The 24,643-nt window shown below is 34.7% G+C and overlaps 1 protein-coding gene across 10 annotated transcripts in view; it reads left to right on the top strand.

The window, feature by feature from the left end:
* The window catches only part of DMD (dystrophin), a 2,157,177-nt gene that overhangs the window by 1,302,334 nt on the left and 830,200 nt on the right, over positions 1 to 24,643 (top strand). For all 10 annotated transcript variants that reach the window (XM_077988314.1, XM_077988313.1, XM_028842274.2 and 7 more), the window contains one exon: positions 22,308 to 22,455. In XM_077988314.1, the coding sequence (XP_077844440.1) occupies positions 22,308 to 22,455 (148 nt within the window). The remainder of the gene's footprint in view (positions 1 to 22,307; positions 22,456 to 24,643) is intronic.

The raw sequence follows: 24,643 nt of genomic DNA, 5'->3' as shown, positions 1-24,643 counted from the left end.
TGTTTATATTTTTAATTTGTTCTTTTTTCTCTTGCACCAGCTACTTAAATTATCTGAGCTTCATTTTACTAATTCAAAAATAAAGATAATAATATATATTTATAGAGATGTTGTCAGAGTAAAAGATAATGTAAATAAATTGGCTAGCTCTATGCCTAGCACACGAGTAGGTGCTTAGAAGTTAGTGTCTGGGTACATGACTTCTGGGGATGATAAAGTGAGTAGCTTGATAAATCTCCCCAAGAATCAATAAAATGGGACATACTGGACAAAACATTTTATGACCCTGGATATCAACCAATGGCATATGCTAAATTAAAAAGTGATTATTTATAAAAAGTACTAAACTTTGTATGTGAACAATATGAATCTGTGGTGTATTTGCCTGTATTTCCCCCACTCCCTACTCCCAGCTTTGTCGAGCATGATAGTTCTATCAAGGTAGAACAAGCCATGGAAATCAGCAGCTTCATCACCACAGGGACTGATTTTATTTGAAGCAGAAGTTTAAAACTCCATGTCCAGAAGCTTTGTCAGTAACAGTGGAGATCTAGGTGGCAAACATAAAGGCAGAATGGCAACCCAGCTGGCCTAAAGTTGCAGTCTTGATTGGAACAAGTAACTGACTGACGGAATGGCCGGAAATTTAATTTAACCAGCATATCTGCAAAATGAGGCAGCCATAATGGGCCTCAGTAAGGACTCCGTGTGTCTCCTTTATGAAAACTTAAAATGTGCCTGCATGTTGAATATACCCTTTAACACGTACAAAGAACCTTTAGCAAAATTTGGAAGTCTTACTGGCTTGAGGCATTTAAGATCAACTGCTGGCCAACTTTTGACTAATGCAAATTAAGCTATGCTTACCTCTAGGAAACTAGGCATAAAGTTTGTTTCTGCTGTTTGACAGAGAAAGAATATCAACAGCCACACACTGTGGGGAAACAGATTCCACAGATTTCATCTAGGCAAGTTATTAAAACTTCAGTTTAAAAATTGCTGAGCATAAGAAGGAACATCAGAATTTGGAGCTACTTTAATATATTATTTAAAATGTCAAATTTTCAAGAAAAATTTATGATACATTCAAAGAGACAGGGAACTGTGACCCATTCTCATGGGGAAAAGCAGTCAATAAAAGTTGTCTCTGAATTGGCCCAGATATTAGCAGATAGAAACTTAAAGGCTCCTACTATAAATACCTTCAAACAACTAAAGAAAAGCATGTTTAAATAATTAAATGAAAGTATGGTAACAATAACTACAAATAGAGAATCTGAACTAAAAGATACACACTATAAAAAAGAACCAAATGAAAATTCTAGAATTGGAAAGTAGAATAACCAAAATTTTAAAAATCATGAATGGGGCTCAAGAGCAGAGAGTAAGGCAGAAAAAAAAATCAGTAAATTTGAAAATAGATAAATAAAAATTATCCAATCTGAACATCAGAGGTAGAACAGTATAAAGAAATGAACATGAGTCATAGATTTGTGTCAAAATATTGAGCATATCAGTGTAGATGTTACGAGAGTCCCAGAAAAAAAGAGAATGTTAAAGAGACAGAAAAATTATTTGAAGAAATAATGACCAAACACTTCACAAATATGGTGAGGCTCAATAAACCCCAAATAGAATAAACACAAAGAGACAAATACCCTAAAACAGAAGAGTCAAACTATTGAAATAATTTCTAATGAAATTATTTAAAGACAAGTGGAAAAGTCTTTACAACAACCAGAAAAAAATGACTCATCATGTATAGGGAACACATGATTGATAGTTAATTTCTCTTAAACAATAGAGGCCAGAGGTATTGGAATGATATATTCAAAGTTCTCAGAGAACACAAAATTGCCAACCAAGAATTCCATATAAAACTATCCTTCAAAAATATAGGTAAAATAAAGATATTACCAAATTGAGAATGAGAATATTTCTTGCTAGATGACCTGACTTACAAGAAAAACTAAAGTCATTCAGGTTGAAAAGAAGTGATATTCAGTAACTCAAATCCAAATGAAGACATAAAGAATCACAGAACTGATAAGTATAGAGATAAATATAAAAGACTGTACAAATATAGATGTATACTTTTCTTCTATTAACTTCTTTGAAAGACCTAAGATTGCATAAAAATTATAATATTGTGTTATCATGTTTATAACATATATAGATGTAATATTATGAAAATAATAGCAAAAAGCAGGAGGAGCAAAGATGGAGCTTAGCAGAGAAAAATTTCTAAATTTTACTGTGTTAAATTAGTTTGCACTTAAGTAAATTATGATAAATCAAGATGCATATGTAATCTTTAGAGCATGCACTAAGAAAATAGTTAAAATTTAAAATTATACACTAAAAATAACAAGACAGTGCAATAAAGGAGAAACAGGAACAAAAAAGACATGAATAAGATGTGAAAAAATACAATATGGCACATGTAAATGCAAGTAAAAATTGAGAATTCCTTTTTAAAAATCTGAAATTTGAAATGCTCTAAAATCTGAAACTTTCTGAAGGTTGATATAATTCCACAAGTGGAAAATTTCACAACTGACCTCCTGTAATGAGTCACAGTCAAAACACAGCAAAAACTTTGTTTCATGCACAGTATTTGAAATACTTTATAAAATTACCTCCAGGTTATATGTACAAGATATATAAATGTATGTATGTTTAAACTTGGATCCTATCTCTAAGATATTAGGTATATGCAAATATTACAAAATCTAAAGAAATCCAAAATTCAAAACACTTCCAGTCCCAAGCATTTTGGATATGGGATACTCTACATATCAATAGTTATAGTAAATGGGAGTGAACTAAGCACTGCAATTACATGCAGAGATTTCAGGCAGGAGTGTTTAAAATATCCAACCATAATTTGTTTAAAAGAGAAATGTATTAGAGCCAAAAACCATATAATTTGAAGGAAAAATATGTACTATGCAAATTGTTTCCATATAAAAATGAAGTGACAATACTAATATCAGACAAAATAGACTTTAAGATAAAATATGTAACAAGAGAAAAACAAGGACATTTTTAATTATAGAAGGGGTCAATTAAGCAGAAAATATAACAATTATAAACATAAATAATTAATAAGAAAGTCCCAAATTCTATGATGCAGAAATTGACAGAATTCAAAGAAGAACTAGACAATTCAACAATAATTATTGGAGACTTCAAACCCTACTCTCAATAGCTGGCAGATCAATTAGACAGAAAAATGGCAACAATATAGAAGAATTCACCAACACTATCAACCAACTTGACCTAACTAACATTCATAGGAGACGCCACCACATGAAAGCAGAATACATACTATTTTAAAGTACGCATGAAATTTTCTCTGGGACAGATTCTATGCTAGGTCAAAAAACAAATCTCAATACACTTAAAAGGCTTGAATTCATAAAAATTATCTTCTCTTAATATGTCTGAATTAAATTGGAATTCAACAGAAGGAAATTTGGAAGATATCAAAATATTTTGAAATTCAACAACTTCTAAATCCATGGGTTAAAAAAATAAATCACATAGGAAATTATAAAATATTTTGAACTGAATAAAAATAAAAGCACAACATGTCAAGATTTATAGGATGTCATGAAAACAGTGCTTACAGGGAAACTTCTATTTTTAAATGCGTATTTTAGAAAAGAACAAGCTTTCACCATAAGAAACTAGAAAAAGAAGAACACAGTAAACTCTAAGGAAGCATGAGGAAGCAAATAATGGGGGAATAGAGCAGAAGTCAATAAAATAGAAAGAAGAAGAAGAAGAAAAATCAATGAAACCATACACTAATCTTTGAAAATATTTTTTACATGGAAAAGCTTTAGCTAGACTGACCAAAAAAAAAAATTACCAAAATAATAAAGGAAAAATGGGTAATTACTACCAACCCTATAGAAATTAGAAAGACTAGAATGTAATAACATGAAAAACTTTGTCAACTATTTCTGCAAAATATATTAAATGAAAAAATTCTTAGAAAGACATAAATTACCAAAATTGATTCAAGAAAAAAATAGAAATATGAATAGACCTAACACAAATACAGAAACTGATTTAGTAATTTAAAATTTTGTAACAAAAAAATCCAGGTCCAAGAGAAAGATAGGAATCCAAGGCATCCACAGTGTAGAAGAAGAAATGAAACTCTCTTTATTCACAAATAGCACAATACTGTATGTAGAAAAATCTGATATCCACAAAATAACTGCTAGAACTAATAAGTTCAGGAAGCTTGCAAGATAATCAATATACAAAAATAAATTACATTCCTATGTACTAGCAATAAAAAAATTGAAAATGATACTAAGAAAATAATTTCATTCTTTGTAGCATAAAATAGATTAAATGGTCACTAATTTAAAAATATAAGTACTAAACCTGTACTCTGAAAACTGTAATATGTTGCTGAGAGAAATTAAAAATCTAAATAAATGGGAACATATTCCATGTTCATGAATTGGAAGACTCAATACTGATAAGGTGGCGATTCTCCCCAAATTATTCTATAGATTTAAGGCAATCTCCATCAACATCTTAGCAGGCTTTTTGGCACAAATTGAAAAACTGATCCCATAATTTATATGGAAATTCAAATGTACCAAATAGCCAAAACAATTGTGAAAAAGAAGAATAAAAGTTAGAGGACTTCGAAATCAGGACATTACCTGATTTCAAATCTTGATGTAAAACTGCAGTGATGAAGACAGTGTGGTACTATCATAAGGACAGGCTTATAGATCGCCTATAAGTTTATGAAACAAACATATTCATATTTTTATTTTTTTGTTGTTTTTGAACCTGTTCACTGCACTCCTAATGTCGACAATGGAAGAGATTTGATAGTCCAGCAATAAACCCTTATATATATGGTCAATCAATACATGACAAAGGTGACAAGACAATCCAATAGAAGGAAAGCTTATTATTGGGTAGCTTATTGTTAGTGTATAGAAACAGAACTGATTGTTATACAACTCAACAGGAAAAAAGCAAATAACTTGATTTTTAGAATATTTGAATATATATTTCTCCACAGAAGACATACACATGGCCAACAGGTATATGAAAAGGTGCTCAGCATCACTAATCATCAGGGAAATGCAAATCAAAACCTCTGTGAGATGACCACTATCATCTCACCCCTGTTAGGATGGCTATTATGAAAATGAAACAAAAACAAAAGTTAAGAAATGTTGTTGAGGATGTGAGGAAATCAGAACGCTAGTACACCATTGGTGGTAATGGAAAATGATGCAGCTGCTATAGAACACAGTAGAAAGGTTCTTGAAAAAGTTAAAAACAGAACTACCATGTGATCCAGCAACCTCACTCCTGGGCGTATATCCCAAAGAATTAAAACCAGAATCTCAAAAAGATATCTGAACTCTCATCTTTTCTGAAGCATTATTCACAATAGCCAAGATATCAAAACAGCATAGCTGTGCATGGAATAATGCACGGATTAAGAAAAGGTGGTCTATGCATACAGGGAATATTATTTGGCCTAAAAAGGGAAGAATGTCCTGCCGTATTTGACAATATATATGAACCTGGAAGACATTATGCTAAGTGAAATAAGCCAGTCACCAAAGGGCAAACACTGAATAATTCCATTTATATGAGGTGTCTGAGATAGTCAAACTCATAGAACCAGAGAGTAGAATGGTAGTTACCAGGGGCTGGGCGAAGGGGGAACTGGGAGTTGCTGTTAATAAGTATAAGGTTTCAGTTATATAATATAAATAAGTTCTAAAGATCTGCTGTACAACATAATGCCTGTACTGTGCACTTAAATTATTATTAAGAGGGTAGGTCTTAAGTGTGCCTACCATAAGAAGAAGAAGAAGGAGAAAGTGAAGAAGAAGAAAGAAAAAATGAAGGGGCATGAGCAAGCTTTTGGAGTTGATGCATATAGTTGTTACCTTGATTATGGGGATGGCTTCATGGTTGTATGCTTATATCCCAATTCATCACATTGTATACAGATGCCCCTCACCTTAGGATGGGGTTATGTCCTGATAAACCCATCATAAATTGAAAATGTTATGAGTCAAAAGTACATTTTCAATTAATGATATTTTCAATTTACAGTGAGTATATCCAGATATAACCCCATCATAAGTCCAGGATTATACTAAATGTGTATCGCTTTTGCACCATGGTAAACTTCAAAATTGTAAGTCAAACCATCATAGTAAGTCGAGGAAGATCTGTTTGTTAATTATGGACCCTTCATGTATACCTTAAATACTTAATAAAGCTGTTAAATGAAAATTAAAAGTTGACTGGGCACATGGCTCATGCCTATAATCTCAGTGCTTTGGGAGGCCAAGGCAAGAGGATTGCTTGAGGCCAGGAGTTCAAGACCAGCTTGGGCACATAGCAACATACCATCTCTACATAAAATTAAAAATTTAGCCAACTGTGGTGGTGTAAGCCTGTAGTCCTAGATACTCAGGAGGCTGAGTTGGGAGAATTTCTTGATCCCAGGAGTTCGAGGTTACAGTGAGCTATAATCATGCCACCACGCTCTAGGAGACCCTGTCTCAAAATAAATATTAAAGTTTTAAAAAATATTGGTATCTCAATGTTCCTCATTATCCACTGTATTTAAGGTTTAGCTATTTATGCTTGATGCCTCACAAGGTAATCTTATTTTTCTCCTTGATATTTTTATGATGCAAATTTACTGTATATATGACACAAATTTGTGTATGCAATATTTTCTAGCTAATGGCCTTTTATTTTACTCTCATTTTCATTATGCTTTTCCTGTTAAGTCATATAGCAAATAAATTGTGTGGCATTTTCTTAGCAACTATTAATTCTCTCAGAATGGGAACACAATTCTCTCATATACTCAGCTGGAAGGTAATGATGGTCAGCTCCCAGTGGAGAAAAAGAAACTCCCTTCGGTTTTCATAAACATACAGAGAAATTTTCTCCTAAATGCTATGTCAGTCTGCTGTATGTCCTATTGATCTAAGAACCAGAGAACATATATTTTAGTTTACACTGCCTTGACTCTGTTGTACATGGCTAGGTCTGTTTAAAAAAGAAATCCTTGGAGATACCTTTTGGATTCTAGTATTTTTAAATGTATGCTTAGCTAAGTGAAGTGGTCTACTTCATGGGTCAAAACCAATCTTGAGTGTAATCTATTAGGTAGACTCCCTAAGTTCATCTGTACCTTGTACCAAATTTTTAATGAATTTAGTAATTGATATGGATGGAAAAGAAATAATACACTAATAAAGTTCATGCAGAATCAAATTTTAATGCCCAGAGATAATGTAGTAGAAGATATTACCTGTCCATTTCTCTGGACTTATCTCCTGCAACTCTCCATTTTTCTCTCTAAACCTTAGCCATGCTGGTCTAGTTTCAATTCCTCTGAATCGCTAAGTATTTTTCTACCCTAATAAAAGCTAGTTGCTTTGTCTTTTACCATCTGTATTCCAGCTGATATATAGTTTTCAGGGCTCAATTTCAATGTTACTTACTCAGAGGGACTCACTGTTACAACCACCACACCCTTTTCAATCTAAGTAAGATCCACTGCTCTTCTTAGAAACAGGTTACATTCCAAATGACTATAAATGCTTTTGTTCTTAGACCCTATGTCTCCACTCAAAAGACCAATAGATATTCAGTTAAGCACTTTGAGAAAATTCTAAATGTTGATGACCTTGATTATTACTGTTTTTATTACTTCTTTTCTATGTTTTCCCAGGACTCTCAACAAGTTTGCTTTGCTTTTGTACTTACGACATGTCATGAGATTAATAATGTATAGAAAACATTTCAAAAATACAGAGGAGACACATCTTAGTCTAAAGTTAGACATGATACCAAAAACTGTATTAACTATAGCTGACCACTGACCCCGTTTCTTCATGGAAAGTAAAATTTGATGCATATTTGCCTTTAGGATCAACATATCTATAAAAGTTCTGAAAGTGAAAGTTTGTAAAAAAGGAGTACTCTCATAACAGTCTTAATTTCTTTCTTTATATATGTATGGTTTGTATTAAACTCCTTTGTATGATTAGTGGTTTAATGTTGATACTACCCATGATACCATAAGCTAGGTGTATGGACTGGATCTATTTTGTTCACTCCTGAATATCCAGCAAAAATAGTATAGTGCCTGGCACTTAGTAGATGTGTAATAAATGTTTGGTGAATGCATAGCTACACTTCAATGCTTATCGCATTTTAATCCCAGCTACTCGGAGGCTGAGGCAGGAGAATCGTCTGAACCCAGGAGGTGGAGGTTGCAGTGAACCGAGATCTCGCCACTGCACTCCAGCCTGGGTGACAGAGCGAGACTCCATCTCAACAAATTAAAAAAAAAAATTTTTTTTTAAGAAACCCATTCATGTATCTATATCACTGACTAGCCTGCCAACGTTTTGTTAACTACCTGTAGCATGTAAAAGTTAACTAATATGTAGCAAAATCAGTACCTGGTATGTGGTAGATGCTCAAATATTTGTTGATAATAAAAACAGTAAATTAATGACCGGCAAGCTTGCCTCAGTGAAATATAATCTGTAAGTGAGCAGTGTGTATATCATTTGAAGTTGCCCTACTTAGTCTAGCATATCACAGAGATTCCCAGTAAATATTTAGGCAGTTCATTAACTCTAAAAGTTGGCCCTCATAAGTGATTGGCCTACATTATTCACCTTCCTCTGTCTCTAATAAATTCATTGGCAAATTTCTGAACTCCAACTGGAATGTTTGTGGTGGATTTCTTCAGATCTAATGGATTATTTCAAATTTCATTTTATATTGGATTATTTACTTGTCTGAGGTATTTATAATGACAAACTTGATGTGCACCATAAGCTGTCATTACTTATGCCCGGTGACAAGGACATATTATTTTTCTCCAAAAAAATTATCTTGGCCGGGCGCAGTGGCTCACGCCTGTAATCCCACCACTTTGGGAGGCCGAGGCAGGCAGATCACAAGGTCAAGAGATCGAGACCATCCTGGCAGACATGGTGAAACCCCATCTCTACTAAAAATACAAAAAAAAAAAAAAAAAAAAAGGAGTAGTGGCGGGCGCCTGTAGTCCCAGCTACTTGGGAGGCAGAAGCAGAAGAATTGCTTGAACCCGGGAGGCGGAGGTTGCAATGAACCAGATCGTACCACTGCACTCCAGCCTGGTGACAGAGCAAGACTCCATCTCAAACTTTTTTGAGTTACCATATGAGCTAAACTGTGGATGTTCAGTTGTTCTACAATGGTTATTTGGTTATTAAACTTTTTGTCATAGCATCTCCTTCATACTCTTAAAAGTTATTCAGCATTCCAAAGAGCTTCTGTTTATATAGATTGCCATATTTAAAATTAAAAGTGATAATTCTTCAAAATATTTACCTATTCACTCATTTTCAAATTGCATGTTGAAATAAATAAATGTTTACTTTTTAAACTATATTTTCTACAACAGAAACAATATAGTGAGAAGAGTGATCTTGTTTTACATTTTTGCAAATCTCTTTAAAAGTTAGCTTAAGAGAAGACAGCTGGTTCTTATATCTGTTTCTTCACCGAATGTGCTGTCATATCTTGCATCATGTAGCCTCTGAAAAACTCATAAGAGAATGAGAGAGGAAAAAGTCAAATAACATCTTAGTATCATTATGAAAATGATCCAGACCTCACAGCACCACTGCATGGGTCTCAGGGACTCCCAGGGGTCCCCAGACCACATTTAAGGAAATGCTGTTTAAGGGAGTATAACTATTTTTTTACCTCCTGTGGCTATATTCTTTTAAAGAATAGTAACCTGTGTTTCTGAAGAACTTAGCTGCAATTATGTGCAGATTTTAAATAAGTGAAACGGAAATACCCTTTGCCTTTCTGCTCCAGGATGAAAGTGATGATGAAAATGTTCCCTTTTCTTTCTCTCTCTCTCTCTCTCTCTCTCTCTCTCTCTCTCTCTCTCTGGGGAACTTCGTGTTTCCTTCTCTATATAATGTATTTATATTCCACTGGAAACATACATAGTGTGAGAAAATTGATGACATTTTTCTGGTGGGTGGAAATAATTACTACCACGAGGAATTCAAAATAGAGACACGCTAATAAAAATCACCATGAAGCCTAGAGGAAAAAAAAAAAAACTGAGTAACAAAAAAGGAGGTGAAATTATAAAATAAATGATAAAGTTGGTTGTGGGTTAGGAACAAAGAGAAAAAATAAAGAAAGAAACTGGTGTAATGTAAAAGCCAAGACAAGAAAAGTGAGGCAGCGGCATAGGTCTTTTGACTGTTTTCCATGTTTGATTCTAAGGTAAGTAGACATAGTTTTTCAGAGTTGGAAATGTTCATATATTTAAACAGAATTAATGTTTATAATCAGATGTAACGTCTAGTTTTTCTATGTATCCTGTGAAATAAGAATTGTGTAAGGTGCCCATGATTGTTTCAAGGGGTGAGGAGTAGTTCTAATTATCATAGACATTTTCATGACTTCACATACCACTGGTTTATAAAGATTATACAAATTTTCTTATGTCAGAATTCTCATATCTTTAATTCCCTAGTAGGTGTTTAAGAAAAGAGATTTATCACATAGCAGATGGTGGTAAACTTGAGTAAAGTGCCAGATAATAAATGTTTTTGGCTTTGTGGGCCATTCAATCTTTGCTGCAACTATTCAACTTTGCTATTATAACATGAAAGTAATCATAGACAATATGTAAATGAATGAGTGTAGCTCTGTTCCAATAAAACTTTATTTACAAAAACAGGTGGTGAGCACAACTTGGCTCATGAGCCATAGTTTACAAACACTTGGTATATAGCTTTCACTGGTTGAATTTAGTTAATTTTATACGGAACCTGCCTCCCATACACACACACTTTGTTCTTCATGGAAAATCTCCCCAGACTACTATGAATAATGTTATTACTTGGAGATATACAATTAAGATGATGTCATTAGGAGATTATTAATATAGGAACTAAGCAAATACTATATGCTAAGTACTGAGGATAGGGTGTGATAACAATAGATAGAAAATCTGCAATATTTTGATGAACATGGGAGATTACAGTATTTCCTGTGATAGAAACATTATGAGGGCCTATGGGACTACATAACAGGACCTATGACCTATACTTGGGTTGGGGATGTCTAATTAATCAAGGAAAACTTTGTAGAGGAAGTGACGTCTAACCTGAGATCGGAAAGGTCAACCTGGACCTACCTAGATGAAGATGTATGGAAGGACATCCCAGGCAGAGGGAACATTGTATGTTAAATCCTGATTTGGAAGAGTAAGTTGTTCCATGAACTACACAGTGCAAAGAAAGATGAAGAAATAGAAGTAGAGACCAGATCACAAAGGGCTTTTTGACTCATGTTAGAGAAGTTATATTTTATCCCATTGGCACTAGGAAGTTGTTGAGTATATGAGGACATGATCAGCAACATATTTTAGAAAGATCTCTTATTCTCAAATGTAAAGAATGGATAAGAAGGAGACAAGGTAGGAGGCAGGAGCTAATTAGAAAGCAGTCTCAGAGAGGCTGTTAGAAATCAGAGCAGAATGGCTATTATTAAAAAGTCACATCCTCTCCAGCACCTGTTGTTTCCTGACTTTTTAATGATCGCCATTCTAACTGGTGTGAGATGGTATCTCATTGTGGTTTTGATTTGCATTTCTCTGATGGCCAGTGATGATGAGCATTTTTTCATGTGTCTGTTGGCTGTATGCATGTCTTCTTTTGAGAAATGTCTGTTCATATCCTTTGCCCACTTTTGGATGGGGTTGTTTGTTTTTTTCTTGTAAACGTGTTTGAGTTCTTTGTAGGTTCTGGATATTAGCCCTTTGTCAGATGAGTAGATTGCAAAAATTTTCTCCCATTCTGTAGGTTGCCTGTTCACTCTGATGGTAGTTTCTTTTGCTGTGCAGAAGCTCTTTAATTTAATGAGATCCCATTTGTCAATTTTGGCTTTTGCTGCCGTTGCTTTTGGTGTTTTAGACATGAAGTCTTTGCCCATGCCTATGTCCTGAATGGTACTACCTAGGTTTTCCTCTAGGATTTTTATGGTATTAGGTCTAACATTTAAGTCTCTAATCCATCTTGAATTAATTTTCGTATAAGGAGTAAGGAAAGGATCCAGTTTCAGCTTTCTACTTATGGCTAGCCAATTTTCCCAGCACCATTTATTAAATAGGGAATCCTTTCCCCATTTCTTGTTTCTCTCAGGTTTGTCAAAGATCACATGGCTGTAGATGTGTGGTATTATTACACTGTTGGTGGGATTGTAAACTAGTTCAACCATTATGGAAAACAGTATGGCGATTCCTCAAGGATCTAGAACTAGATGTACCATATGACCCAGCCATCCCATTACTGGGTATATACCCAAAGGATTATAAATTATGCTGCTATAAAGACACATGCACACGTATGTTTATTGCAGCACTTCACAATAGCAAAGACTTGGAATCAACCCAAATGTCCATCAGTGACAGATTGGATTAAGAAAAATGTGGCACATATACACCATGGAATACTATGCAGCCATCAAAAAGGATGAGTTTGCGTCCTTTGTAGGGACATGGATGCAGCTGGAAACCATCATTCTTAGCAAACTATCACAAGAACAGAAAACCAAACACCGCATGTTCTCATTCATAGGTGGGAACTGAACAATAAGATCACTTGGACTCAGGAAGGGGAACATCACACACAGGGGCCTATCATGGGGAGGGGGGAGGGGGGAGGGATTGCATTGGGAGTTATACCTGATGTAAATGATGAGTTGATGGGTGCAGCACACCAACATGGCACAAGTATACATATGTAACAAACCTGCACGTTATGCACATGTACCCTACAACTTAAAGTATAATAATAATAAATAAATTTTAAAAAAATAAATAAATAAAATAAATAAATAAAAAGTCAAAAACAACAGATGCTGGTGAGGCTTCAGAGAAAAGGGAATGCTTATACACTGTTAATGGGAATGTAAATGAGTTTAGGCACTGTGGAGAGCAGTTTGAAAATTTCTCAAAGAACTTAAAAGAGAGCTGCCATTCAGCCCAGCAGTCTCGTTACTGGGTATATTTTTCTAGTGGAGTCATCCATTGAACTTGACAGAGGAGCAGGTTTAGGCAAGAAGATGATGGTGCTTGAATGTCTGGGAAGGGAAAAATTGAACTGGGGTTGAAATCAGAAAAAAAAACAGTTTGAAGTTATACCCTCTTAATTGCATTTTCTACCAGATGATAATGGCTTTGTGACAGGCTTTACTGATAGGTGATGTAACTCTGCCTCTTATAGATGAAGATCCAAAGCATCCTCAGATTTCCCCGAAGCCTGTTTCAGCAACTGTGTAGACAGCACACACAAAAATCTAGGTGGAAGTCCTGGGGCTCAGTTAGTTGATTGGATCTATTAAAGTAGCATTGGAGAACACAGCTCAGAGATTTCCCAAACATATTACTCTATAATTTCTTTTTATCTAGTTTTTGGGATAGGGATTATAAAAGCCTTGAGATTCTAGATGGAATCTCTGAATAGAAGGCTTTTTGGCCACATCTAGTACTCTCCTTTCCTCATTCCATTTCCAAACTCCGTGTTCACTTCTTCTTTGTTTTTAGGACATTCTTACTACATGCCTTCCTCAAGATCTTTGTACTTGTTTTCTCTGCTTAGGGCGTTCTTTCCCACAATAGTTGCATAGCTTTCTCCCCTCGCTTCTTTATTTCCGTATTACCTATCTTCATTAAAGCTGCTATAAAAAATAAAAACCCACACCTCAGTGGCTTAACATAATAGAAAGTTTCCATTCTTGCAAACTTTACAAAAGTTCTCTGGTCAACAAATAGCTTTCCTCCAAATGGTGAATCAGGGGGACCCAGGGTACTTCGCTTTTGTGGCTCTGATGTCTTTAACGTATGGATTTCAAAATCACTGTGCTCTTGTACATTAGACTAAAAAAAAACAAGGAACATTACATATGGTGGTGATGGTTAGTGGAGGTGGGGTTATGAGCCAGGCTTCATATTCATGAGCATCACTTTTGCTAACACTCCATTGGCTCGAACTCAGTCATGTAGCCACACTAATGGCAAGGGAGACTGGAAAACGACAGCTAGCTGAACAATTAAGAGAAATGAGTAAACTTGTCTAATGGGCAGCTATCCAGTCCCTACCATGAGGACTTTACTCAAATGTCTCCTTCTCCATGGAGCCTTCTATGATTACCCTTTATAAAATCACAACTGCTCCCCATCTTCCCCTCAATATTTCCATCCTTTTCCATGCTTCATTTTTTTCCTCTGTAGCACTTACTATATTATAATCTATAGATTTTCTTTCTTTATCTTGTTTACTGTCTGCCTCCCCTTCATCCCAATCAAACGGAAGGTCCATGAGACAGGGATTGCTGCCGATATTCATGGCCATATCATTGGACACTAGTAGACCCTCAATAAATGGCTGTTACATTGTGATTACATATATGCTTCACGTAGAAGTAGTCTCATCTGGTGGCACTTTTACTCATACATTGACAATAATTCTCCATTGTTTTTTCCCCAGCAAAATTTGTCAAGGTAGTTTGTCAGTAGAGATAAATAAAGTTGTCAGGTGGCTCATCAAAAGTTCGATTTTGAGTAGTCCCCCCGTGTACTCATAATGTTTTATAAATACTTTTATCTATGTAAGCATATGGGCTTAGACACAATTCTAGGATTAAAATAGAAAGTTCTGTATCCATATTTCCCTTTTTTATACCTCCTTTTATGTTCTCTATCATTGTTTTGACTGCCGTTAGTGAAGCACTAGGCTAAATCTTGGGTTTCTGAGAAAAAAATTTAATCCTCACAACCACACTATAAAGTGTTTATTGTTCTGATTTTAAGATGAGGAAACTGAGGGCTAAAGACATTAAGTAACTCACCCATGTTCACATACTCAGCTGATAACTGGCAGCATTTAGATTTGGACTTACTTTCCATACAGATATTCACATTGCTAACCTTCAGGTTTTCCCTCATCATTTTCCACATCTACCCAAAAGTTGCTAATCATTTCCTTAATAGTGAGGCATAAATGACTGAGAAATCTTGACATATTATCCCCCTCAGGAGCACTTCATTCCCACAAGACACAAACTTTAGGGAAAATGAACAAATGTCTAATTGTATAACTCAAGCACCACCAGGTATGGTAGACATGTTGGCTTAAAAATAAAGTTGATGCTTGGGTTCTGATTCCAATAATGACCTATGGAGGGTATGGCCTGAGAAGGTTACTAGGTGTGCCTACAAATGAATGTTTTGTTTTGGTTTTCCCTTGGAAAGAGTAAACTTATACTTGAATCCTTCTAAAGTTTCTCAAATTACAAGATGGTCATTTATTTTACTTCAATCAAAACAACAAATTACTGTCTGGGAAAGATGTATTGCCTTGACTTATTCTCAATTTATGCTTATTTTGGAGGCTTGTAGAAGTAACCTGATAGAGGAGGGGAAAAAAAAACAGTGGGAGAAAATAAACTTAACACAGTTTAGGTATTGACCTTGGTGGTATGACATCACAATTGCAAGAGTTGGATGCCATTGTAAACAAGCTATGGAAAGAATACTGTTAAAAGTAACTCATTAAGTGGTTACATGGTGTAGCTCATGGACATATGGCACAGGAAAAAGATAAAGCTGTCTTTACATAACATAAAACTGTATTCTGTTATATAAATGTGTACTTGTGGCTTGGAATAAAATTCCTAGTGAAACATTACTTCTAAATTCAGCAGTACTGTACCTCAGGCCACATGGATGTAAGTAAAGATGATACCCTCTGGAAAACTGAGTTAGGCAACACCAAATGCATCCATGAGGATGCAAATTTCAATGTTGAAGGTGCCAGTGAAGAATTTGAACAAAATTGTTGCATGAAATATGAATGAAGAAATGTGATAGAATGATGTAATATTTTGTACTGTATAATTTTAAAGTAGTACACACAAGCAAAGTAATGAATTAAGCATTATATGTAAACAGGTGATAATTATATCTCCATTTCCTAAAGTTTCTATGTTAAAGGTGATCAAAAAACTTGGAGAGAGGGACTTCTCATTTGGAAAATGGGATAGTCACCTTTGGATATATGGTGTATCAGTCTCTGGAACTTCAGTTTCTCCACTGAAAGCATATAAAAGGCAATCCAAAGGATGTATGGAATATTAAAAGAGATTCAACTGTGAAACTAGCACTTTGCCTGAAACACTTGTTAGATCCCCCACCAAACTCATGCCATGTGATTTGGCAGTCTATTCTTCTTACCGTAAGAGTAGCCCTACAGAAAATGTTCATTAAGAGTGAATGTTAAATTCATTGAATTTAGCAACACATGAGTAGCACTTCCTTTCTGATTATGCAAATCTCTCACCATCGTAATATGTGCTTCCTTTAATTTCATTAGGAACATTTGTAATGTAAATAGTAACAGAGCCAATATTTCAAACAGAAGCCATTCTTTAAAAAAAAAAAAAAAAAAAAAGCTAAATGTCTTAATGTATTGAAATGCTTCTAAAAGTAAAATATTTAGCACTTATTTGCAGATGGGTAATGTTAAATATCCCATTCATTATTATTACTACCACTTGTCTGAATAAATCCTACCATAAGCATTAAGCAAGTAGGTAAACAAAGAAATAACACTTCATGTGATGAATGCCAATATAAAGCACGTTTAAACTGTTCTGTCAAGAGACAAGCCTGGAAATGCTAACTGTGTTTCTTTGCTTTTCTGCAATCATCTGAATACATAAATTCAAATTGCAGCTTTTAAAACTTCAAATCGAGGCTTTTGAAATTTCAGGAAACACATGCACTCGGAAAAGCAGATTATAACAAGGTCCCAGTGGGATTTTGTCACCATCATTTTTATATTTCAAAGTATAAAAAAACAAATCTAGATAAGAAATGACTACCAAATGTTTTCATATTTAAAAGATGCTGTATTTTTAAAGAAATTAAATCACTGGAAAAAAAAGTTTTCCACAAATATTGTGTAAAAAGAAAGATGCAAAAAGCTTAGCCAAAGCTTTTACTGTTTAAGTGATGATTTATTCTGAGCGTTCTTAAGAGTTTTCTAAATTAGTATATGGTTAATATCCATAAAATCGCATGCAAGATGCTGTCTTTCAAATTGATGCTAAAGGTTAATTAGAAAATATACTTGATTATTTATAGCACACCATTGAGTCCCAGATATTCTGTGTTCAAAAACACTGTAAATATAGAAAATTTAGCAGAATTATATTGGAAAGACAGTAATTCTTCACAAATTAACTTATAATGCAATCCATTTAAAAATTTTCAGTGAGAATTATTTTATAATTTGACTGAATGATACATTACATGAGTTAGAGTAACTAAAGTAGGAGAGCAGGTTAACCTACCAGAAATTAAACATTTTAAAGCTGCAATAACTGACATAGTGTATTACTGTCACAAACATCTACAGTAGGTCAACAAGCAGAAACTTAAAATATAATGAAGAAAGCACCATAAATCAATTCAGAAGAGATGGTGCTGGGGAAAAAAATATCCATTTCTGAAAAACTCTTGAAGGTTAGAAACAACACTATATAAACTTAAGATGGATTAAATATTTGGGTGTTCTTTTTTAACAAATGAAAGAGTAGGGATCAAGAATAAGTGAGAATATCTGATCAATGGTAAAATGGCCACAATTTTAAGGATACTATCAATGAACATAATATCAAAGAAATAAACTGTTAAATTTTATGTAGGAAAAAACTACTAAAAGGCAAAAAGGAAGCTGGAAACATTCTCAATCTATGTTTCAGATAATGTGAAAAAAAGCTCTTAAGAAAACACAGGAAAAATGGGCAACAGACATTGCAGATAATTGACAGTAGAAACTAAATAAATGACAAACAACGTTTCCAACTTTCCTATTAATAGAATGCTTAAAGTATCTATGACAAGCTTTTTATTTGTTTTATCAGGTATATAAATTATAATGCTCAATAGTGGTAAAGTGTAGTGAGACAAGTATTTTCTAACTGTTCGTGGGAGTTTATGAGTGTTCTGAGTACCAACCTTGACAAAAATTCAACAATGTGTGTCTGGATTCTTAGGATTCCCATTGTTAGCTTTTCCTTCTTACTCCAGCAGATATGTGATTCAAAATGTATAAACAAATGTGTTTATTGTAGGGTTATTCATTATAATAAAAAATGAAAGCAAACAAAATTCCTAATAATACAATAATGGTGAAATATAGGGTACCCCTATATATCTTATTACTAGGATCTTTAAAAAATCTAGTTTTTAAAGAGTAATTAATGACCTACAGAGATATAGTCAAATAATAAATGAAGAAAATAAGCATACAATGTTTATAGAGTTTGAACCCAGTAATACATATAAATCTCAACTATAATGAATGAGCACATCTCTCCTCTTTGCTGGATATTCTTGATAGAAAAAATATGCAAGTAAATAATTTGAGACATATTTGAAAAGAGGGGAGTGTTTGATTTAGAATTTTCTAAACTTGAGAGTTATTATTATTTTTTTGTTTTGATATTACTTTTCCCTGCTCCTTAAATTTTTGTTTGTTTGGGGGGGGGTTGGGGTTTTCTTCTCCTTGAAATTGTCTGTTTCTAGATGAAAGTTGAAAATGTTTAAAAGCTTTGCCAATGTGTCTAGGTTTTTCAAATGTAATCAGATTTTAGCAAGATTTTACTTAACTAAAAGTATTCAGAACACTGTGCAAAATCATCTGGAGTCAAATAGTAATGGAGGCAATGATTTGCAGAGTAGAAAGAGAGAGAGAAAAAGATGAGATAGACCCTCAAAATCTAGACCCAATGAATTAAATCAGCTTGGAACATTTAAACAAATAAAGGATACCTATACTAGAAGTTTTCTTCTTCCACAATTGATTCTAAGGTCAGAATCTGAGGGGAAATGGCGCTATTCCACGTTCTAAAACAAGCTGCCAGCAATCGAGACCAGCCACTTCCCCATAGGGTTTACTCTAAAGCAACAGTGGTATTATCTGTATTCCAAGCAATTTCCAACCTCCTCTGTACTCCGTGTCCCAGGCAAGATTAAAAAGACTCAGATTGGAAGGGATAGTAAGCTTTGCGGGAGTGCAGTGTTTTTGGTAAGGGACAGCTCCTTCTCCTTCATCTCTCTGAAGTCAAAAGTAGACATGTTGAGAGAATCACTGAGAGTAAGTATACAGACTCCAAAGAAGGAAAAAGCATCCTCTCACTTCACTGAATGTTTGGAATCTGCAGACCTCCTTCACAGGTCTGTGTAGCTTTTGGAGAAGCCAGAAGAGCATTCTAAGCATTCCTTTGGCTTTCCATGCCTAAGCACTTAGAGTAGAAGAAGAGGAAGAACCATAAGATTAACCATACATAAGAAATCAACAAAAGGCTGTGAAATTGACTTTTCCTATTTTTCAATTTAAATAAGAGAGAATTGTCAATGATTAAAATTCATAAAATGAAGAAAGAATGGACTCAGAAAATAGCAAACATGAAATGTTAATTATTAGTTCAAAAGTTAGTTTACTATGTTTTCTCCGCCTACTGATTGCTAATGACTAAAGTCCTTATTTCCAGCTTTCGTCTCTCCCCTGAGCTCCAGATCTCTTGATTTTTTAAACTAGCAGTTTCCCCAAAATATATGAGACAACAAAATATACTCTCAGCTGAAGTAAATAGTATTCATCTTCCCAGCCAGATAAGGTAGAAGTACTTCTAGATCAGATGTTATATTCAGGATAGGTTAAAAACAGACTTTGGTCCCAGTGTCCCAGGGATGAACAATGGATGTGCTTATTTCACATTGCATGCCTGTATCAAAATATCTCATGTACCCTACAAATACATACACTTACTATGTCCCTACAAAAGTTAAAAACAATACATCATAAATATTTGTAAAATAAGTGAATAAATGTATAAATGAATTTAAAGGAAATAGACAGAGGGGAGAATGTAACTTTACATGTCCCAGAACAGACTTTGAACAGGCTCTTATCATATAGGAAAACTGAATATATGCAAGCATAAGTCCAATAACCAGATTCCGATTTACAGAATGATTGTAACTGTAGTTCTCTCAAGGCCCAGTCTTTGAACAGGCTGTGTCTTATTCCTGCAACATGCTGATCTATCTTCATGCTTCAAGACTCAGATCCTTATCTTCTCTGGGATGTCTCCCAAGCACTGCCCCAGAAATAACTTCTCCTCCTACAATACTTAATCATAATCCTTGGCTTACATGCTTGTTTCTTCTCATTGACTATGAAATCCTCAAGACAAGGTATATAATCTTGGTATATAACATATACATCTTTAATCCTAATGCCCAATAGAGTTCTTGGAAGATAGTAAGCTCCCAATACACATTTGTTAATTTGAAGCAAAAAAAAAAAAATTACCTAATCATTCAAAAAACTGAATTATCACAGATGTCCATCTAAAGTACTATATTAACACAATGAAATGCTATACAGCCAGGTTAATGAACAAACTAAAATTATATGCAACATGGATTATTGTAAACATAATGTTGTGGGGTTTTTTTGTTTTTTTTTATTATTATACTCTAAGTCCTAGGGTACATGTGCACAACGTGCAGGTTTGTTGTAAACATAATCTTGAATGAAAAAGGCAAGACACAAAGGAGTATAAGCCATATAATTCCATTTTCATAATATTCAGTACAGGCCAAATAATCAAAGTTGACAGGGTACTGGTTATACTTGGAGGTAGTGACTGCGAAGGAGTAAGAGGAGATTTCTGAGATTCTGACAATATTCTATTTCCTTCTCTGATTGTACAGTGTGTTCCATTTTTAAAAGACTATTGAGCTATACAGTTAAATTGTGCAGCGTCCTGTACGTATATTATACTTCAATTAAAAGCTTCCATGGAAGATATACATAGTTCCCAAAAGACAATAGAACAAAAAATTTTCAATTATTTTAAGCACAAACAATTGTGTTCAGCTGTCTTACAATCGAATATATAAGAATAAATTTATGGCTAATTAGCACAGAGTATATGCATTTTCATAATTAAAACTTCCACGAGTACAACATATGTTAAGTATTTAAAATCAGTTTTTCTCTTTCCTCAAATAAGGTTGTGAATCATAATTTGGAAAACAGTTCAGCATGTAATAATTTAGTGATTTTATTTTAAACCAAGCTGAAGCCACATAGAGCAGAACTGCTCAACTGAACCCTATCCAAATCCTTGACCCACAGAATTAGGAGCAGATAAAATGGATGCTACTTAAGCAAAACAAAAACTTTGTTTATACTTTTGTCCTATAATTTTCCATAAGTGTACTTTAATTAAACATTTTTAAACTTGCAACTTTAGGTTATATACTTACTTTAGTTGGTTCTCAACCAGGGACAATTTTGTCCCCACCCCCAACCCCCCAGTATATTTGGCAATGCCTTGAAACATTTTTGGTTGTCACAGTTCAGGGGCGAGGTGTTACTACTGGTATCCAATGTGTACAACAGGCCAGGGATACTGTATGCTGAATACCCTACAATGCACAGGACAGCCCCTCACAGCAAAGAATTATCCAAACTTAAATGTTAGTAATGCTAAAGTTGAGAAACCTTGCTCTGATATCATAACATAATGTTGTTAGAATTTTTATTTTATTCATTTTTATGTATGTATGTATGTATGTATATATGTATGTATTTGAGATGGGGACTTTCTCTGTTGCCCAGGCTGGAGTGCAGTGGTGCGATCTTGGCTTATTGCAGCCTCTGCCTTCCAGGTTCAAGTGATTCTCCTGCCTCAGCCTCTGCAGTAGCTGGGATTACAGGCGCCTGCCACCAAGCCTGGCTAATTTTTGTATTTTTAGTACAGACGGGGTTTCACCATGTTTGCCAGGCTGGTCGCAAACTCCTGACCTCAAGTGATCCGCCCACATCGGCCTCCCAAAGTGCTAGGATTACAGGCATGAGCCACTGCACCCGGCCAGGAATTTTTGAATCAGAAATTTTCTTGACCAATTTTAATCTCTTATCATTTAGAGATTCTTGAAATATTGAAATTGCTTTGTTCAAAGTGAATGAATTTTCTTAAATTATATATTGTGAACAGCTTTTAAATTGCTTATTTTCAAATTGTTTGCCATGTTTGTTTTCCAGTTTGCATTAAAAAATAGTTTGAGAAATATGTTGTTTATAACAATTTTATTCTTCTTTCTCCAGGCTAGAAGAACAAAAGAATATCTTGTCAGAATTTCAAAGAGATTTAAATGAATTTGTTTTATGGTTGGAGGAAGCAGATAACATTGCTAGTATCCCGCTTGAACCTGGAAATGAGCAGCAACTAAAAGAAAAGCTTGAGCAAGTCAAGGTAATTTTATTTTCTCAAATCCCCCAGGGCCCACTTTTATAAAGAAGTATATGAATCTATTTTTTTAATTTAATCATTGGTTTCCTGCCCATTAGGTTATTTATAATTCCTTGCTAAAGTGTTTTTGTTGCAACTTTATTTTTTCTTAACCCTGCAGTTCTCAACCAGTGCACATAAGAACATATGTATGTATGTGTGTCTGTGTGTATTTATATATACACACACATATTGCATCTATACATATAGATGTATATAATCTATGTATATAAATCACAGTTTTTATCTTAAAAACTAATTTGAAAATAATTTTAGATTTGAGAACTTCAAAACTTAATTTTTTTTTTTTTTTTTTTTTTTTTTGAGACGGAGTCTTGCTCTGTCACCCAGGCTGGAGTGGTGCAGTGGCCAGATCTCGGCTCACTGCAAGCTCCCCTTCCCAGGTTCACGCCATTCTCCTGCCTCAGCCTCCTGAGTAGCTGGGACTACAGGCGCCCGCCACCTCGCCCGGCTAATTTTTTGTATTTTTTAGTAGAGACGGGGTTTCACCGTGTTAGCCAGGATGGTCTCGATCTCCTGACCTCGTGATCCGCCCGTCTCGGCCTCCCAAAGTGCTGGGATTACAGGCTTGAGCCACTGCGCCCGGCCGTTCAAATAATTTTAAAAACTAAAGACCAGATTGTGGAATCATAAAATCTAAATCTAAATGGGAATCACTTTTTTAATCTGTCCTGGTTACCTACTGGAGATTTGAGAAGAGACTTTAAAAAGAAGAATCCATTTTCTTAGGGAAGATGTGGATTGCCAAATCAATATCACTACTTCAGCCTCTAATTAAAGGCATTATATCCCCCCAAAGCAATGTTTTGTTTTAGCTTGTTTGTCTGGAGGTGTAGGACGTGGTGTTGGTTCACATTCTATTTGGTTGAATAGACATCCAGCTTATTCCAGTGGCTTTTCATGCCTTCCTACTGTGATGTCTGCTTATTACGGATTACTTCCCTTGGCTGACTGACATGCTCTGATTGTGCTGTTGGATTAACTTTCATGGTTTTAGTTTTAGGAAAGCAACTCTTTTGGATCTATTTCATTTTAATTGTCAAACAGAAGGTGAAAGGGGAAGAGAAATTAATATTTAATCATTCCCTATTATGTGCCAAGTATTAGATACATGTACAGCCACTATTTTATTTAATCTTCATATCAAATTTTGACAATGGTTGCTATTATCCTCATTTTACAAGGTCACATAATCAAAGGGAAATGAAATTGCTCCTTTATCAATGATTCAGTTGCCTTATACATGTAAATCAGAGTCCAATGTCAAACATTTATTTCTGTGAAACAAGAAATTTACACCTGAACAAGAAATAAAGTATAAAAATAAAATATGGTGTAATTCAATAAACAAATATGGAGCACTGACTATATATCAGATGTTTTACTAGGTATTTGAGATTCAAAAATAGAAAAGAATGGGAATCATTTGAAGATGGTTATACCCTAGAACAATGAACTCAGTCTATTCTTGGAAATTTATCTTTCCTAAATGTACTGTGTCATATATAGTAATATAATTGATAATTCATTTGAGACATTATTTAGTGGCATTTTCTTATATAATTAATATATAGGATTCTATTTTTCTCCTGAAAGAATCTAGATCAGGCCGGGCGCGGTGGCTCAAGCCTGTAATCCCAGCACTTTGGGAGGCCGAGACGGGCGGATCACGAGGTCAGGAGATCGAGACCATCCTGGCTAACATGGTGAAACCCCGTCTCTACTAAAAAAATACAAAAAAACTAGCCAGGCGAGGTGGCGGGGGCCTGTAGTCCCAGCTACTTGGGAGGCTAAGGCAGGAGAATGGCGTAAACCCGAGAGGCGGAGCTTGCAGTGAGCTGAGATCCGGCCACTGCACTCCAGCCTGGGCGACAGAGTGAGACTCTGTCTCAAAAAAAAAAAAAAAAAAAAAAAAGAATCTAGATCAGTGCTGTCAAATAGAACTTCTGTGGTGATGAAAATATTCTGCATTATCCATTTTTGTAACAACTAGTTATTTGTACCTTTTGAATGCCTGGAGAGTTGGTAGTGTGACTGAGGAACTTGAGATTTTATTTTAGCGAATTTTGATTAACTTAAATGTTGATAGTGTCGTATGGCTAATGGGTACTGTAGCAGACACTGTAACTCT

Source organism: Macaca mulatta, chromosome X (assembly GCF_049350105.2).
Source record: "Macaca mulatta isolate MMU2019108-1 chromosome X, T2T-MMU8v2.0, whole genome shotgun sequence".
Lineage (NCBI taxonomy): Eukaryota > Metazoa > Chordata > Mammalia > Primates > Cercopithecidae > Macaca > Macaca mulatta.
The sequence above is the reverse complement of the archived record's forward strand: the minus strand, read 5'-3'. Positions and strand labels throughout refer to the sequence as shown.